Source organism: Bacillus rossius, chromosome 1 (genome assembly GCF_032445375.1).
Source record: "Bacillus rossius redtenbacheri isolate Brsri chromosome 1, Brsri_v3, whole genome shotgun sequence".
In the NCBI taxonomy this organism is placed as follows: Eukaryota; Metazoa; Arthropoda; class Insecta; order Phasmatodea; family Bacillidae; genus Bacillus; species Bacillus rossius.
In genome coordinates this window covers 237,034,289-237,054,084 of record NC_086330.1, presented here as the reverse complement: position 1 = coordinate 237,054,084, position 19,796 = coordinate 237,034,289, and the positions used below count along the sequence as shown (strand labels likewise).

Below are 19,796 nucleotides of genomic sequence, written 5' to 3'. Positions count from 1 at the left end.
GTCTGGCATGTACGTCATACGCGATTGACCAATAACAACAAAATAGCGGGATGAAATGACCTGGTTATATAGACCTTGATTGATGACAGAAACATTATCACTAACTTTCTGCCTTTGCCCAAACAAAATTGATTTAAAGAACTCCATTAGTGTAGATAATTTTGTATTCATGAACTACAGCTGTAGCAAACCGTATGTATTCGTTATTGAGTAATGGGTGCACCGTCTATATACGAGTAACGAAACGTTACACACGGCTGCATTTCGTTACTCGCATTTTTCGTATGTTTCACGCATGCGCGCGCATATTCGATGAATTTGGAAATTAGTCGTCCAAGTTTTTTTTTTACTGTTTATTAAAGGTATTGTGTGTGTAGACAAAGTTTGAGATTGGAACAGAAACCACGTAAGAAAGTATTTTTTACAAATTAAAAATATGTATGTTTTTGTATTTTATTATCGCGAATTTTCACGTTATTTTAAATTATCTTAAAATAGATAATATAATAAAGCCGCTCTAATGAGATTTAATTGTTTCGTGGTTAACAAAAACTGTTAATTATCAAATATTGTTAATTGTATAAATTCTCTTTATTATTATTTACGCGACGTCATACTGTACGCGTACGCAATACAACTCGATTCATTGCAAGTTATGCGGTATCAAAAGTAACGAGAAACGATACGATAGTAACGAGTACTGATTGTTACAGTAACGAATATATACGGGTACGCTTTTTTTCGTTACTTTTACACTGAAGTATAATTTGGCAGTAGGCATATTATTTCTGTAATATAAAAAATTAAATTTAAAATACGTACAATGTTTTTAATTGCGTGTTTTTAGGATAAAGACAAGTCCAGTTCCGTAAATCAAAAGACATTTTAAGAGATATTTTACAAAACATATTGTTCACACTAAATATTTCTTTTCAGTTGAGATTATCCAGTTATTCGCAACACAGATATGGGTAGCAAATCTTTCTAAAAGAAAATATATTATAACTAGCCAATGATTGACATGCCCAGGCTGGCAGCACAATGTGTCGGGCATACATGACCGTGGCAACTGGGGCAACCTGGGAGCTGCGGTCATATAACTTATAGTTGTAAGATGTACCTTTTCTTTTCTTTCAGCTCATCTGGCTGGCTGGCAGGCAGCCTGGCGGGAAACGACGAAAGTCGCCCCCTAAAAACCAGTCATGCCCAAACCCCCAAATGCGGACAAAAATGTCCAAGTGCCCGCCCTTGCTTAGTAGATATTTTCTACTCTTCCAACTCTTCTTCCTGAGCCATCCTTCTATTCCCGTAGCCAACTCGAATGTAATTAATGCATGAAATTTTGCATCCCGCATGTAAGTGCCCAGGGTTTTCCCTGTGTCTATGCAGGTTTTACCTGGGCCCAACTTATCTAGTTTTAGTCTAGAATAGTCAGTGAGGGGAGTTAGTCATGGTGCCAATCGCTGCCATGGCTGCCCAATCCCCTCCTAGCACACGATGCATGCACCCTCTCCCGCATGGCTAACCCCTGCATGATTAGAGCGTATAGGCTTCGGCCTGAGACGCACTTAGAGTCTGTCCCTAATCCAGACCCCTCCCAAACACACTTAGTTTTAATTTAGGTTAGGAAAAAAAAGAAAAAATCGAACCAATTTGGTGGTACACTTGACCTTGAATTTTGAATGTAGATTCGAAATTACGACCATCTTCATTATGAACAATTTTTGTTGCTCCAAATGATGTCATTTGGAAGCATGAATTGAATTTACGAATTTTTCGCAAAAACAATTTCGATTGAGATGTGGTGCCAGCTAAAAGTTTTTTTAAAGGTTCCGGTGGTGGATTTAGCGATGGCAGTGAAATTTTTCCAGATGCGCAACATAAACCAGCTGATTCACCTTTGTACTTGAAAGCATGACAATGTTGACACTTTTTGTCCATACTATCAAACGAGATTAATGCATGTGACGAATAGTTGATTTCAGGATCATATTCAAACGCAAGGCGATTGAGTGATGCTCTTGTCAATGCTCGATCATTTTGCATCCGGCGTTGGTTACGTTCTCTATGTGCATCCGTCGCTTGTTGACGTGCCTCTCGTTGTCTTACTGCATTAGCACGAAGACGTCGAGTGCGTTGTACTGAATTTTCATTCGCACGTGTAGATGCAACTTGATCTCTCAGATTTGCATTATCCGCCGAGTGTTCTTCATCTGTTCTATTTATTCGACGATCATGGACCAATTGCGCGTTCGGAGTACGTCGACCAATATTTCTGGCTCTTCCTCGAAGATGTGGCATTTTTCTGAAAAAAAAATAAAATAAAATAAAAAATACTGTAAAATAATACGCAACGAATGTGAGTTTTTTTTATTGAGAATGAAATTTTAATTAATTAACAAAAAAGATTTATTGTAACAAATTTTAGATAAAAAACGTGTAATTTTATTTTTTTTCTTGATAACTTTTAAAATGAATAATTATTTCCAAAGTTAATAATTTTTAATAGAATTTTTTTCAAATTTTTTTATAGTTTTATTTTAAATAGTTTTTTTATTTAAATAATGAATAATTTTTATTAAAAATGATTGAAAAAATTTGTTATGGAATCAATAAACTACACAAATAATTTTTATATAAGGGTGGTTGTTAACAATCAGAAAGCATGCTGTGAACCTTTTCACAGACATTCGACTCCTATTAGAAACAAAAAAAAAACTTACGAAAGATTTCCTTAACAAAAGCGAAGGATTTGGAAAAAAGTAGAGGCATCCACTTAATCCCTGGCAATTTACTATGTAGTAATTGTAGAAAAGCATTAACTGAAGAAGCTGAGGCAAAAGAAGAGAGCAGGGAAATATCAGAAACAGAACAGGAAGATGAGGACTTACAATTTGGCTTCAAGGTTAGTGCAAAAGGATAAACTTAATGAATCCTTAAAAGTACTGGATGTAACACCCATAAAACTTAAATCAGTTCCTTCACATTCAAATTCAGGGTACATTGCAAGAAAGGTAAAGCAAGTAAGCACTTGCTTACAGGAAAAACTGGAACATGTAATACAGGCAAAAGAGGGAGACAAGGGTTTAATTGTTGATAAAACATGCCACACAGTTTCAGAACAGCTTAGGAAAAATTGTGAAGAACTTGAAAAGTTGATTAACTTCATGGAGGAGAAATTAGGAACTAATTTGAGTAATAGGGAAAAAATTCAAATATTGACAATTGCACCAACATCATGGTCATGTAAGACTGTAGCAGAAAAATTCCATGTTTCTGAATACATGGTGAGAAAAGTACGTATACTGGCTGAGAAAAAAGGAATTTTCGCAGTCCCCGAACCAAAGGAAGGTTGACAAATTACTCTAGAAATCATCACTTCCATGGAAAATTTCTATCAAGATGATGAGTATTCATATATCCTTCCAGGTGCAAAAGACAAAATTAGTATTACAAAGAATGAATACAAACAGAAAAGACTTATCTTATGTAACCTTGATGAATTGTACAACACATTCAAACAAAAAAAAATCCAGATATGAAGATAGGTTTTTCTAAATTTTGCACACTTAGACCCAAGTGGTGTGTTTTAGCTGGGTCACCAGGCACCCATGTTGTATGTGTGTGTACAATAAACCAAAATATGGACCTTCTTGCTATTGCTATGAAACTTCATCCCAAGGAGGATGTACATGCTATGATGGACATGGTTGTATGTAGCAGAAGTAGGAGGGAATGTATGCTAAGGCAATGTGACAGATGTCCAGACAAAAATAATTTAACTACATATTTGAAAGACATTTTTGAAGCATATGATGATGATGAAGTTAAATATTCTCAGTGGGTTAGTGATGGCCATATGAAACTCCAAAATATTATGATCCCTCTTAACGAGTTCATTGACCTTACAATCAAAAAGTTAGATGCTCTCATTCCTCATTCTTTCATTTCAAAAAGTCAGACTACTTATGTAAAGCACAGAAAAGAAAATCTTGGTTGTGATGAAGCTTTAATTTTCATGGACTTTGCAGAAAATTATAATTTCACATTACAAAATGAGGTCCAGTCATATCATTGGAACCATTTAAGCTGCACTCTCCATCCACTAGTTATTTACTCAAAAAATGAAGATCAAAACCTTAAAGAAACATCATTATGTTTTTTTTTAGATGACCTCAATCATGATGTTTCATTTGTCTACACAATTCAAGAAAAAGTTACTCGATTCGTAAAAAGTAGGCTACCTTCAGTGAAATTTGTTGAGTACATTACAGACGGTTACAGTGCCCAGTACAAAAACTTTAAAAGTATGATTAATTTGTGCTGTCATCTTGAAGATTTTGGGCTTGACGCATGTTGGACATTATGCTACAAGTCATGCAAAAACAGCATGTGATGTAATGGGGGGTTCTGTGAAGAGGACAGTTACAAGAAGTAATCTGCAAAGTCTACAAGATGACCAAATAACTGTTGAGCATATGTTTAACTTTTGTAGGAGTCAGTTCTCATGCATTTCTTTCTTTTTCCTTGGTGAAGAAGAAATCAACAGATGCAGAGTATTTCTTGAAAAATGCTTTGCAACTGGGAAAACCATTACTGGAATGAAGAGCTTTCATTATTTCAAACCAGTATCAGCAAATGAAATAATAACAAAGAAAACAAGTCTGGACTCAGAAATTTCCCTCAGATACAAAATATTCACAGCAGATAATCAGTGCCCACCAAGGAGTTGCCAAAACTTCAGTGTTATGTTGCTTGTGTTTATGAACGAAAATGGTGGATTGGTGTAGTTCAAGAGATAAATGAAGAAGAAGGAGATTATAACATTCAATTCATGCACCCTCATGGACCTAGTAAAACATTTTTCTGGCCAGAAAAAATGGACAAATGTTGTGTGTGCCCTGAACACATCTTGTGTGTGATTGAACCTCTGGAAACCACAACAATGCAAGGACAACTCTACACACTCAATTTTTCCACGCACAAAAAATTGATGTAAGTGGGAATCACTGAAGTCCTCAAAATTGTAAAATAAGAGTGAGTTAAAATGAATAATTATGTATTTACTATTTTTAATCTAAAAGAGTTTCAGTAATTACAAAGTTACTAATAAATTATTTTATACACGTGTGTATCTAAAACCAAACATTAAATGCTGGTACATAACGATTAAATGGAATTATCGTCATGTAAATTTCAAGTTCTATATAATAACGTAACTTCTAGGCCTCTGAAACTTCCTGATGGATTCACAGGTCTTGTTGTTTTGTTGTTAGTACTGTTGTCACACATGTAGTGGTGTGAAGTTGTATGTATTAAGATTTTAATTGTAATTTCTCTTGGCAATTACACAAGTAAGCCTATTAAAATAATTTATTCATTGTTAAGTTTTGTTAAATATAAGTGTAAAAATTAAACGTAGCAGATGTGCCAATATTTTAGGACTGAATTTGAAATTATAGTAACAAAGTACCAAAAAATTGTAAAAGTTGAGGGTTTTACCTCATCAAAGAAATGGAAACTCAAAAGCCCACTAGTTTTTTTCCACCATCTTGTAGAAAATTGTCTCCTCTTTGCAATGGTATATGGTTTAGTGAGGTTATCTTATGACCAAAAAAAGTTGTACAGGATTTTCATACTGCCTGTAAAATTACCAAAAAATTATTTTTCTTAACTTTGAAGTAAATTTTGACACTTAAGGTGATATTAAAACACTAATTGCAATACAAAAACAGGATCTGCATTAAATTCTTAGTAGACTACAAAATTTTCAGCTAAATAAGTGCATAAATGTGATTACGAGGGAAAAAAATGAGAAAAACTATCAGTCTAGTTGGTTTCAGGAAATACACATTTTACTACAAGCAGGCCCAGCTTTAAGTGCCTGTAGCTCAGAAACGGTTAGACTAAATGTTATAAAAATTTGTATGTGATCATAAAATGATACCTAGAAAAAGTACACCAAGTTTCATCGAATTCTGAGATGGGTGGTTTACAAATAAATTTTGCTGTATGATTTGGCGTGAAATGACCCGCCTAGATAGTTCTAATACCCAGAACTAATATTACAGGTTGGTCGCATCGTTCTTAGGGAAATCTTGTAAAATTCACGAACCTTTTTAGAACAAACCCCAGAATATTTAAATCTTTAAAATCATTTTGAACACAAGGTTTCTTCGAATACCATAATGTTGAGATGTCTCTTGTAAAACTAAATTGAGTAACTATTGAACCAAATTGTTTCATATAATTTATAAATCTATCGATACTACCACGAAATACCCTGCTCTACCTATTGTATAAACATGATAATGTAAATTAATTCACTTTATAAACAATTAATTTTATAATTGAAAACATTTAACAAAAGCGGTTTAATGTGTTTGACGAAATTTCACTGATATAACGTAACTTATGTGTATCACTTTTATCTTAACTTGAATGACACTGAAAAGTAATAAACAATAGTTTCAACTTTACTATACTAATATTACGTCATTCATATTTTTTAAGTCAAATAATTCACACCATTTTATTTGTTTTAATTAATATAAAAATTTAAATAACTGTAGTTTCTTAGAAACTGCTGGCGCCCTAAACTTAACCTTAAATGATTCATTTTTTTTTATAAAGTCACTAGAATGGGTCTAAGTATTCGAGTTATTTGAAGTCAGACCAATGGGGGTTTAGGGGTTCAAACCCCCCCCCCCCCCCCCCACCCTTAGCACCAAATCTTTACTTAATTTCCTATTCATCACTCAAACAAATTTCATATTAAAATTAATAAAAAATTTTACGAATACAATATTTAAATTTAAGTACCGAAAACTGCTAAAATAGCACTATTTTACACCTTAAAATCCAAATTTTCCCGGGGGAGGACCCCCGGGCCCCCGGCTTTAATACGGGGGGGGGGGGGGGGGAGGAGGGGCCGCATGCTTCTTAACACCCCCCATACACAAATCCTGGCTACGCCACTGATCACACTTGATTAAAATTTTTACTTGTTTACAGTGATGAGAAAATTGAGCGTAATATACATGCTGTTGGTTCTTCTGTATGATTTGTGAAAGTGTTTCTTGGATTTCAGTGCATGGATTAACTGTTTTGAAAACCAAAGAGGATATTTGGCTGCCTTTTTCGTTGAAGCTGGTATAATTATATTAATTTTTTTGCATATACAATTATAAATTTGTTCAGCAAGATCATTCACGTCAGAATATTGATGAGAACTGGACCGTCATGATTTTTAATAGAATTGTAGAGAGCAAGAAAATTACCGTTTTTGTAATTTCAAAACACAGAATCTGATTTGTTTTTGCACAAGAAACTGTCTATTATAATATTAATATTTAAAGCAGGATGATACAGGTATTCTTTGATAAGCACATCATTCGCATGAGTTACAGCACATTGGGAAATATTTGAAAAACAACTATCTATAAGATTTTTTGATGATTGAATTTTATTGCACTGGGTTAACCCGAGGCTAGTAGCAAAATTTATGTGAGTATGTACAATGTTATCAGTAAGAGTGTTAGCCCAAGCAACATCAGGAACGTTGAAATCACCAAGTATCATTAACATGAAACAAGTTTGTCTTGTAAGGTCTCGAAATATTCAAAGTAGGCATTTGCAGTCAAATCAGGGGGGCAGTTAATATAACCAAGTGTTAGAGATTTGGATGCTGAAATTATGATTTTTAATCATACAGCTTCAATGTTAGGGGAGTCATAATTATATATGGGTTTTGCTGATGTGAGTTTAGGTTTATTTATAGCAATCAAAACACCTCCACCTCTTATCTTGTTTGTGAGTTGTGGATTCCTGTCATTTCTGAAAATTGCATAGTGATCTATGAAATGATGAGAATCTATACTGAATTCATTGAACCAGGTTTCAGTGAGACAGATGATTTCAAATTTGGAGATGAAATTGTCATAAAATACATTAGATTTTGTTCTGAGTATTCTGACGTTTTGATATGACATTATCCACTCCTTAGTGTTTGGCTGCACGGAATTATAATTGGGATGCTCCTACTGGCATGTGGATTGAAGAAGATGCAGTCTCGCTGTCGGTGGAAGGAATAGATGCTTGTCTATTGGTAATGACAGGCTACTCTGTGGTGATTATGATGTTAGCTATTTTCTCTGGATGGAGTTTCCCATAGTAGGGGTTATTGAGACAACCGCTAGGCCAGATTACTATGTTGATAATCCTGTTTGAAGTCTTCCTCAAGGACAGCAACGTGCGTAAGAGTTGTATTTTGTTCAAGTTTTTGTCACTTTGACTTGGGACAGATTTAGTTCATTAGACAGATAGTCAATAATTTCATGTTCTGGCATGGTTTGATAAAACCGCAGAAAGTTATTTTTACCTATGTTTTTACATGTTGGTTAAATATTAATGTATTTCACATATTTTGTAGGTATGATTAGCTATTTTTTTTCTAATGCCTAGATACAGAGATGATTCTAGAAGGTTGTAGAACATTTCGATGATATAATAACAATAATAGCATGGGAACAAGGACTCTTGATTTGTCCCATGAAAATAATATAGTTTGACGAATATCGCAAGGAAACATGGTCCGTTTTCACTATGATAGTGTATTATTATTGGCTGGAATTGTAAGGTACTCTGTGATTGGCCTACGACTTGAACTCCTTCCAGTAGGGAAGAAAATGGAATTGTCTGTCGCCATGGTTAGGCCATCGCTTGGAAGTTGTCAGAGACGGTACCGTTTGGGTGATGGTTCAAATATAATATTATAATGTGAGTTAAGGAGAATTTCACGCCTGTAGTTCAGGCTGTGCTGAGGAATATTATTTGGATTATGTAGTTGATTAGAAGATTTCGACCACAGGTGGCAGCGTAGGCCTCAGTGAAGCCTTTTTTGTATAACTGGTGGCCCCACCAAGAGCCAAGAGGACAATGGTATCTCAACCATTTGTACACTAAGTTTGTGCGCGATTGCGGGATTCCATATCAGAAGTTATATTGTCAATTTAAATGCATTTCCGAGCAATGCAGTTGTTTTAGAGCAATAGCAGTTTTTGTTCTGCCAGTTTTGTTTTTATCATGCACAGAACATACTGTAATTCTTACGTCAAGGTCAAAAGAGCCAAGATAATACAAAAATAACGAAAAAGTATAGTTCAATAACAAATATTTGGTGTCATTTAAAACATATAAAGCAATATAAAAAATATTTAAAAACTTATTAGATGATGTATTGAGTGTTCAATAATTGTTATAGATATGTCTATATCCAGATATAATATAAAACACATAAAAATATTACAAAAAATAATTTTTAGCACCTTATTTCTAACACAGTATCCAATCAAAATTAATTTACCAATTACTAAAAGTTATTATAAATGCCCACTTTTTTAATTTAAATTATTATATTTAAAAGGTAAACATATTTGTATTTACATTACAGGCATTTTTGCAATTTTTTACAGTGCGGAACTGCCAAAAGTAGGGCATATAAAAAAGGATGATCACTGCAGTTCTTGCACAAGTACACTACAACCCAGATTTTACAATTTTATGAATACATTCCCAAGAACCGTCGAAATATCGGAAATTTTGACACCAAAATATAAATAACCAGTACAATTTGAACAAATCATAATGAAAGGTCATAAAAATTATTTTTATGCACATCTTATATTGTGTGAGGGTTTTAATAATCACAATTTTGTTTAATAAGAACAAAAATCATTTAACATTCTCATTGAAAATGTGGCAGTGGTATCTTCCATGACATAAGTGGACACATGCAAAACTTGTACGGTCAGGCTGGCTCCCCCCGTTGACATTCTGCAAGGCTAAAGCTCATCTCTCCCAGAGATACAAACCAGCTTGTCTCCCCTCTCTTAACAATCTCTCTCCTAGTACAACTTTCTGCGTAAGAAATTGTTAACATTTACACCCCCCCCCTCCCCCCGCCAACTCCCAACAGCCAAACTCAATGCCAGCGACCAAAGCCAAAACACCACCCACTGTCATATGGTCAATAACCCGTAAAAAGAATGTTTTTAGGCCCATGAAAAAGGCCATATTTACCGATTATAAATGGAAAGCACCAGTACAACGAACTTCAGTTAAACGAACACTTCACTTAACCGAACTCATTGTTTGGTCCCGCCAAAAACGTATATAATAACCTTGAATTTTATTTCATCTTAACAAATTTTACGACGGTCCGTTTCTTCGTGAAACAAAAATATTCACTTGAACGAACAACCTTGAGGCAAATTATGAAAAAAATTACCATCCAAAAACCTTGGTCTTTATTTTTAATTTTCTTATTCAAATGTAACAGCGTGTACGTAAACAAAAACAATAACAGAACTAGTATGTGTGCGCACGTACTATCAAAATTAGTAGATTAATTCTCGTGTTTTGAAATAATATTGGAATGGTATTACGTCCGTTGTACGATAAAACTAGTACATATTCTCGGATTTTTCGTTTTTTGGCTACTTACATTACGATAATTTTTGTACGGTACTTTGGCTAACCTGTGTTTTAATTTATTTTTTTAAAGTCATTTTTTTCATCACAGTCCATAGTGTTTTTGTCGTGTCTACAGGCGTGAAATTTTTTACGTTTTTCAATAGTGTTGTGTTCTTCAGTGCCGGTTGTAGAAATGAAGCGTGTGACAGAACAAAAGTGTATATGGGGGAGAAAAAAAATAACGCAATTCATCAAAACTTTCGACCTAAGACCTAACTATTCAAAAGAATGACGATGCTTGTCGTCTTCAAATGTTTTGGAACACCATGTGTTTTGTAATGTATGCACGTGTGACTTTTCGATTGCACACGTTGGAAGGGATGGCTCTAGAGGGCACATTGAATTAAAGAAACATGTGGAATATTTTATAGTCATGACAAGCAATAAATCCATATCGTAGTTTTTTCGCTACATCTGAAGAAACGAAAGTAACTAACGCAGAGTTATTGTTTACAAGTTCTGTTGTTTGTTTATAAGACAATTCTTATACAACCAGGATAAAAGAAGCAAATAAAAAGACAATTGTTCAAAAGTATAACTTTGCATACTTTGAATTGAAGGTAGAAAATTTCCTGTAAAATTATTGACATTTCTTACATATTCAGATGATTGTATTGTTCAAATAGTTTTTTTTTTTCTTTGATTCATTAATTATCATTGTATTCATATGCATAGGCCTACATTTTTCATTTTTTTTTTTTTTGCATATTATTGTCCTTATTTTATCTTGTGTGTGTCATAATTCCTCAGGAAAAATTTATCGTGCATGATTTACATGTACTTTTTCCATATACATAATTGTCATTACTGATGGGTGTGATTTGAGGTTGGCAGCTCTGCCTACAATGTGTCTCCTGACCATAGACAAAGCATCAGCAGAGAGTATGTGAACAGGTTCTTCAAGCGGCCATAGACTAAAGACTGAGATACTGAACCTTAGTACACTTAAGGTGTTTCATGTGTTTATCGGTATACATATTTATAACAATGCTTATGTTTCAGTATAAAGAACTTCAGTATAACAAACTCAACTATTTTTTGGTCCCTTCATGTTCTTTATAGTGAAGCTTTCCTTACTATGTAAGTTATTATGGCATCAGACATTAAAACTAAAAATAAAAAATAAAAACTGTGGACTAGGTCCACTTTGTTTATTAGCCACACAGCAGTAGTTGTGCTGGAAAATCACAAACTTTGAAATTTCTTGGATGTACAAATTTAGCAGGGCCGTAAAAATACTTATTTTACAGCTAATGAATTATAATCACCTTTCCCTCCACATCCAGACATTTACAGCACGTGACGTATAGCAACTGCAACTGAGTGCAGCATGAGCAAAGAAAGAAAAACTATTGATAAAAACTTCCTCCCCCTACGGCTATTCACCGCATTCCTCACATCCGCTAGGGTGGTTTGCGAGTACACAGCGCTCAAAAATGGTATAAGTGACGCTTTTTGTAGGTACGGAGTGTGGTTTTTCAACTACGCTGTGAACAGCGCTCAAAAATAAAATGGTATAAGCGACGCAGTTCGTAGGCACGACAAGCAGTTTTCCAATTACGCTCTTTTCAACTTGCTAGACAGACAAATAATTCCAAATGGCTTTAAAAAATTTCACTGGTTTCTGAATTTGTTTGTCATTACATTTGTTTGGTCTTGAGTTATTTGCGTGATTATTTAGTGTGCATTTAAATAATAGAAGAATTTATAGATTCATCCAAACTGAATATAACTACAATGTTTACTGGGTTGTTTAGCAGCTTTATTGACCAAAACATACGTCTCTGGAAGTGTCAATTGTTTTATCATGTGTTAGCGTCACTAAATTGTGTGCTAACAGAAAAATCTATATGGTCTACCAATGCAGCCACTGGATGTAGAAATGCAAGTCAGGAAATTTTTCCAGCATATCAACTAGGCCCTGGCCTAGTCTTGTCTAACCAGTAGTACTTCTGTTGCTTTTTTCACCCCTCTATCTCTCTCGTAAAGATTGGACACTGGTGTGTCCTTGGGCAGAATCAATAAAAGAGGGGAGGAGAAAAGTATCAGTGGTGGCAAAATAAGAGGGAAAGTAGGCCGAATACATGGTTTCTTGTCTACTTTATGTGAGAAATGTCTCAAATGTGTAGGCCTATAAAAATACGACGATTTATTAGTTTTAGCATTCCAAATGCTGTTCACAACTGGAAGAAGTCACTATTCCTGTGATTGTAGGAATAACAGTGTGTATGAAAGGCAGGAACGATCACACAGTAGTATTTTATAATGTTTGCTACGGGAGAGATGCAAGCAGCCGAGACCAGCCGCAGCGCAGAGGAGGACAGGCGGGCGTGAGCTGCGTGCCACCGTGGCCTCGCTAGGAGTATTCCATGTTCGCACGCTGCGGCCGGGAGTTATTTTTTCAGTTGCAATAATGGTATTTTATTTATTAAGACCAAATACATACAAATAATACCAGATTACTTTGGTTCAAAAAGTAAAACAACAATATTATTATTTGGGGGAAGGGGGATCAAAATGGGCCACCCCCGATTTTACAAAGGTAGCAATTGTACAAATGCAATCCGAGGAACTGTGAGCATAAGTAAAAACGGGGTTTTAATGTAAATGGTATTATTGCAATGACCATTTCCTTTACCTTCCATTTTGCACTCGTAAGACAAGGAGTATACAATGCAATTCGGCTTCTGGTTTTTGTCAACTTGTAGTCCAATAAAATGGCACTCATTCAGTGAGGTAAGTGGCACAACAATCAGCACAGATACTGCCTTTCTTATTTTGGTGATAGAATATTCTTGCTGAAATTTTAGTATTGTGTGATAAATTGTAGGCAATTTTCCCATCATGAGCACTGCCTCAACCATGAAGGGCCACAATACAAGATACCACTGTCTGTTTTATTGATAATAGCAGTAGGATGATGACAGTTGATCAAAATGGTCAACAACATTTATGTTTTTATTGTATTCTAATACCAATTTTCATTCACACTTTGTTAAGTACCCATCAACAGTTAGTTTTACCCTTACTCTCACTTCTGTCAGCGTAGCGAGGTACAGTAGGCAATAAACTAACTCTGCCAGTATCTTGCAAAAAGCACGCAATCATTCATTCCTTCCTCTTTGTTTAGGTAACATTTTGGTGCGTCCCCTTACTTCAGTTTGCAGACACTGGGCTTACATTCAGCTGGCATGCCATACCTGTTAGTTCTAACTGTGCCACCAGCCCAGTGTTGCCAGACGTACGAGAATTCTCGTATTTGTACGAGAATTTAGAACCTGTGTACGTTGTACGAGGTAAAGTTGGATCACGTACGCTTTTGTACGAGAATTTTGAAGATCACTATCAATGTTGGTTTTTTTTTACCCGGGTTCTAGTAAGATATATTAGTTTTATTGTATCGTTCTGACAAAACAAGAGTATTACATTTCTTTTGTAACTTAATACCATTAAGTGAAGTTCCTGCCCGACAGCATTGACTTTTTTTTTTGGCTGGCAACACGGTGACGCCGAATAAAAGATAGTATTTGTTTTTTATTAGCAGGTGCCAACCTCTATTTGTCTAGCACAGGAAATGACCCAGTCAGAATAATGTTAAATGCACAACCCCTAACTCACAATTTAGAGTATTTTTGTATGTTAAATTAACGAAAATTTAAAAAAAAACTGAATATTTTTTACGAAAAAAATAATGCAAAAAGAGTGAATGTCAGGAATAATTGTATTGTTGTGAAAATTGTTGTTAATAATGTTTTACTTATGTAATCATAGGATTGTGAAAATTGTTTAGTTTAGATTTGTTAGGCTTGTAACTCCAATGTCAAGTATATAAAAATATTGTAGAAACACATTTAAACTTTCGCTTTTACAATACCATTGTGTACGAGATTTTTTGTGTCTTGTACGAGAATTTTCGCTCCTTGGTACGAGACATTGACATTTACAATCTGTCAACACTGCACCAGCCCCATGTCATTTTCTCTGAGGAAGTGTCTTTGAAAATAAATTCATCACACTACAGAATTCTTTGTGAACTTTCAAAGCTCACCCAACCCAGGGCCGCGTCTAGTGGGGTGGGGGGGGGGCAAAAGGGGCATTTTCCCCGGGCCTCACATTCAAGGGGGCCTCAAATTTTATCAAAAAATATATCATTATTTAAAGTGAATTCCCATTTTATATATGGCGTAATAATAACTTGTCTTTAAATTTAGATACCTATTTATTTATTAATTTTGTAAAGCATGATTCCACAATAAAACCGGACCGTGCTGTAACTTGTATGGTTTTATTTGTAACTACTGAGGAAGTCACCGACATCGACGCCGGTCCATGAACCTCCTCAAACACTAGAACCATGTGATTGTGATGGTAAGTTGCCTTTGACTTTACCACTTTCAAGCTCTGATAAAGTTAAAGAAAACACAGAAGTAACTAAAATAGATAATGGTAATCTCATTAACACAACTTCAGAAATTCCCATAACTTCTAGAAACTGTGCTAGGACTGAAAGAAGTGTAGAGTTTGATAGTGCAGTGTTAATAGAAGAAATCCAGCAAGATCCTGCGGCATGGCCTGGCAATATCACTGACGAAATGATTAGTTATTGTGTTGATAAGGGGCCGGACTTTTTTTTAGTAATAATGATGGAGACTACACAGCTTCTGCTAGGCAATATCCAAAATGTACTCGTAAACTAACATCATCTGCTTTTGTGAGAGTTCTTGAAAATAGAGAGAGACAGGAGAGAAAATGGTTATTGTACTCTAAATGTCTGGGAAATGTGTTTTGCTTTGCGTGCAAACTTTTCAGTAATTGTAAACTATCAAAATTTGTAAATGATTTTTCTAATTGGAAGAAAACAGAAGAAAAATTGAGGGAGCATGAAAACAGTATTGAACACAAAGCATGTTCTTTAAAATGGGTTTCAAGAAAAAATAAGAAAATGTCAATTTCATCACATTTAGATGCACAAGTGACTGAGACAAATTACTGGAAGAATGTTCTTATTAGAGTAGTGGCAGTTGTAAAATTTTTGTGCAGTCGTGGTCTTCCTTTTCGTGGTGATAATCAGATGCTTGGATCACCTCGTAATGGTAATTACCTAGGAATTTCGGAACTCCTTGCTCAGTTTGATCCTTTTTTACAGGAACATTTAAGGATACATGGGAACAAAGGAAAAGGTCATGTATCGTATCTTTCTTCTGATATATGTGAAGAATTAATTGAGCTAATGGGCAACGAAGTTCGGAAACACATGCTAAATGAGATTAGACAGGCCAAATATTATTCACTGATAGTTCATTCTACACCTGATGTTTCCCATACAAATCAGTTATCTTTTGTATTTAGATACTGCCTTAACGGTAACATTATGGAAAGGTTTTGTGTTTCATTCCAATTTACAGCCACACAGGAAGAAATTTAAGTGAAGTTGTAACCTGTACTCTAAAAGACAACACCATTGATATCCTGGATTGCCGAGGTCAGAGCTATGATAATGCAGCCAACATTTCAGGAAAATACGAGGGCCTGCAAGCGCACATTAAATGTTCCATGTGCAGCACATTCAGTAAACTTAGTAGGAAAAAACAGCATTGGTGAATGTATTCATGCAACAAAACTGTTTCTGTTTTTAAAAAAGTTGTACTCATTTTTCGCTGCTTCCACTCACAGGTGGTCAGTTCTTGAAGGAGTTATTTCGGAAAGCACAGGAAATAGCGGAAAGCCAAAAATCACTGTCAAGAGCTTGTCGGAAACAAGGTGGTCATGCAGAGAAGATGCATTGAAAACTCTCGTCATTCATTATGATGAGATTTTCTGTGCATTTAATAATATGTTCAACGACAAAAATGATACGCAAGTCACAAGGATGGAAGAGAACTCCCTAATGAAGAAAATGCAATATTTAGAATTTGCTTTTATGACCGTATTTTGGTACGACATTATGGAAAGATTCGGTGCAGTAACCAAGCATCTACAGAAGCCTGGACTCGATGTCATAACTGGTCATCAACTGATGAATTCTTTGAAAGATTTTGTTTCCGATTTGCGAAATAATTTTAAATAAATTGAAGTTAAAGCAACACAACTAAGCAACCATGTGTTACAAACTTTTGTTGATGCTAGATCTTCCAAAAATAAAAAGTTTTTGAATGGAAAAGACGAACTTTCAACTGTTGTAACATCCCGCGAGAATTTCAGAATTTCCACATTTCTATGCATTGCTGATAAGCTCCGCATGGAACTGGAGAAGAGAGCTGCTTCCTACAAATATATTGCCTCAACATTTGGGTTTCTTTGTAACTTAACTACAGCAAGTGAAGACGAACTCAAATCTAGTGCTACCGAGTTGGTCAGAAAATACAGAAAGGATCTGCAGCCTGTTATTACAAATGAATTATTACACTTATCATCATTTCTCAGAGAGCAACAAGTTGAAGACAGTGTTACATCATGCACGCCACAAAAGGTTTTGCAGCACTTATATAACAGTGATATAATTGATGTATTTCCAAATGTAGCAATAGCTCTGCGCTTGTATTTGACACTACCAATCACAAACGGTGAAAGTGAAAGATCATTTTCAAAACTGTCAGTTCTGAAATATCAATTCCGATCTACCATGTCACAAGAGAGATTAAACTCGTTAGCAGTGATTTCTACAGAACATGATCTTGTGAACAGCATTTCATTTGATGGACTCATTAACTTGTTTGCTGCTAAAAAGGCAAGGAAGAAGTTATTTGCAAAGTGAGTTAATAAATATGTAATTTTGATTGGTCGGGATCTGCAACTCATAAAATTGTGTAAATATTTGAGAACGATTTAAGACTTTCGTAAATGAACATAGGAATATTGGGGGTGGGCGTTGGCTATGAAATATTACTCCATTTCAACTAGAAAATTTGTTGTTATACATTATTTTGTTTTTCCTGCATAAATATGTTTCATATTTCTGCGAATAGAGGCTGCATTTCATTATGGTACTTCTTGTCCTTTTTTATGTTAGTTATTACATACATACATGTCAATGCAAATATGAGTTTTTCATATCTGAAAATTATCACTACAATAAAAAAAAGGGGGGGGGGGGCCTCGGAATATTGTTGCCCCAGGCCTCGCATTCTCATAAAACGGCTCTGACCCAACCCCAAGCTATGATCACTGTCGCAGTGACCACAGTTTTACCCTCTACTTGGTTGAAAGTTTTGATGGCATGTACTGATTGAATTAACTAAGGCCTTCCTCTGAAGAGTAGCATTGTTTCATCAACTAGTAATCTGCACCCTCGTTCAAATTCTTGCAGGTACATTTCTTTCACAGCGTCTATGATTGAGTGAATTTTGAAGGTCGTAATTAGAGCGTGATTTATGAAGCTCTTTAGTATTGTCAGCAAAGTGCAAAAATGATCTGAGAATTTGGTATCCATTGTTGCAACAATTTGGTGTTTAATTTAGCCAGGATATTTCTCAAAAATATTACTCTATTGAGTTGTTGCGACACAAACCTGTGTCTACTTCAATAGCTGTCATTGCCTGTATGGCTTCAGACATATATTCTTTCCAGTGATGGTATCAAGAATGAGAAGAGACATTGTCATTTGATTTTTTTTTGTAGAATTGTGATGCATTACAATTTATTAGTCCCGCTACCAAACCAAAAAATAGACTTTGGAAAAAACTTTTAAAAACAGGCTACGGCAGCATCATCAGTGGGGACAGTATTCAATGAAATATGTAAAGTAGATTTTGTAAAGGCTAACATTTATATTTTTCTGTCCATCAGCCATTCATTTGCACTCACACGCTTGTTTTCATGTCCCTCACCAGTCAGAGCACTGCATGGGAGACCTTTCAACATTAATAAACACTTCCTCCTGCTGTCACTTTCACTTGAATTTCCACGGTTACTGAAATCTTTTTTGTTTTCTGATTCAATACAGTCCAACTCTGAATCTGACACAACAATTAAATTATCACAACATTCTTTCTGTGTCAAACTTTTCCCCTTCCCGATGCCGTTGTTAGTGTTGAGCAGTCAGGATTTGCTGGCCAGAATAACAACACATAAAAATACTAACACACAGTATTAAAATACACATTTCTATGGAGGAAAAAAAACATATCACTTTTTAAGGTATCGATTTTACAGATGGCAGCAGTCAATAAAAATTAGTTCAACTACAGACATGCATCACAGCGTTGGAAAACACCCCACTCCACAAAAGTTGCGTGCCGTAAGTAAGCTATGTTTTATTAACTTAAGCTACGTAAGTTGAATTACACAGTTAAAGAGTTAAGAGGTGTATTTTAAATTTTAAAACAAATGTTATCATTATACAAATATATATGAATACTTACAAGTAGGTTACCAGTAGAAAACCCGCCAATCCAAAAATTATACAACTCATTGACATCGACAACATTATAAACATACAGTATATATTTTGTACATATATATTTCATTAGACTTATCTATACAAACTGCTATAAATCAAAAGAAGAAACATTAAAATCATATTTTGTTTTCAATGCAACACCTCAATAATTTTTTTAAAAATTAAATTAGAATAATTATTACGTGCTGGCCAGAAGATAAATTATATTTAACACATGAAATTCAGAATAATAGAGCTATAATAATTTTTTAAGACAAACCTCACCTCTGGAAACTTGCTAAACAGTTCATCAGCATCTTCCAGCACAAGGTAATACAAGCGGCTGAGGTTGGTGAGCAGCTGTGAGCGCTGGTACAGCCGCAACCAACAGCGAGGTGTTGAAATAAGGATGTGACACCCATTCAGTAACTGTGTCTGAAAATAAAAATAGGTAAAGTAGAGAGCACATTCACTGAGGCTTGGAAATCAGAATGAAAAATATACCAAAAATAATGACAGTGATTAATTGTTATCACTTTAATTTGTGGCATACCCACCAGTCCCCATTCTGGTACGAAATTTTTGTGGTAGGTACACAAATTTTAATTAATTTTAGTCATTAGGTTGTAAAATCCTTTTTTTTTTTTAATGTTAAATTTGTTAGTTTAGAGGTTCAAAAAATATTGGCTTTTTTCTTTTTGGATGTTATAATTTATTTTTGAAATGAGACTTAATTTACAATTTCATGGAGACTATTATGTTGTCAAGTCAAGTCGGTATGTGATTAATAAACTCTGAGAATTTTTCCACCAGGAGTAAAATAAATAGATGCTATTTTCGTGCTTTTGTATTAACTATATTTTATAAATTAATAATAATAATAATG

At 34.8% G+C, this 19,796-nt stretch overlaps 1 protein-coding gene across 6 annotated transcripts in view; it reads right to left on the bottom strand.

Annotated features, from left to right (window-relative positions):
* LOC134527383 (putative ATP-dependent RNA helicase TDRD12) overlaps positions 1–19,796 on the bottom strand; it is a 393,271-nt gene that overhangs the window by 163,873 nt on the left and 209,602 nt on the right. For all 6 annotated transcript variants that reach the window (XM_063360027.1, XM_063360029.1, XM_063360028.1 and 3 more), the window contains one exon: positions 19,196–19,345. In XM_063360027.1, coding sequence (XP_063216097.1) covers positions 19,196–19,345 — 150 coding nt within the window. The remainder of the gene's footprint in view (positions 1–19,195; positions 19,346–19,796) is intronic.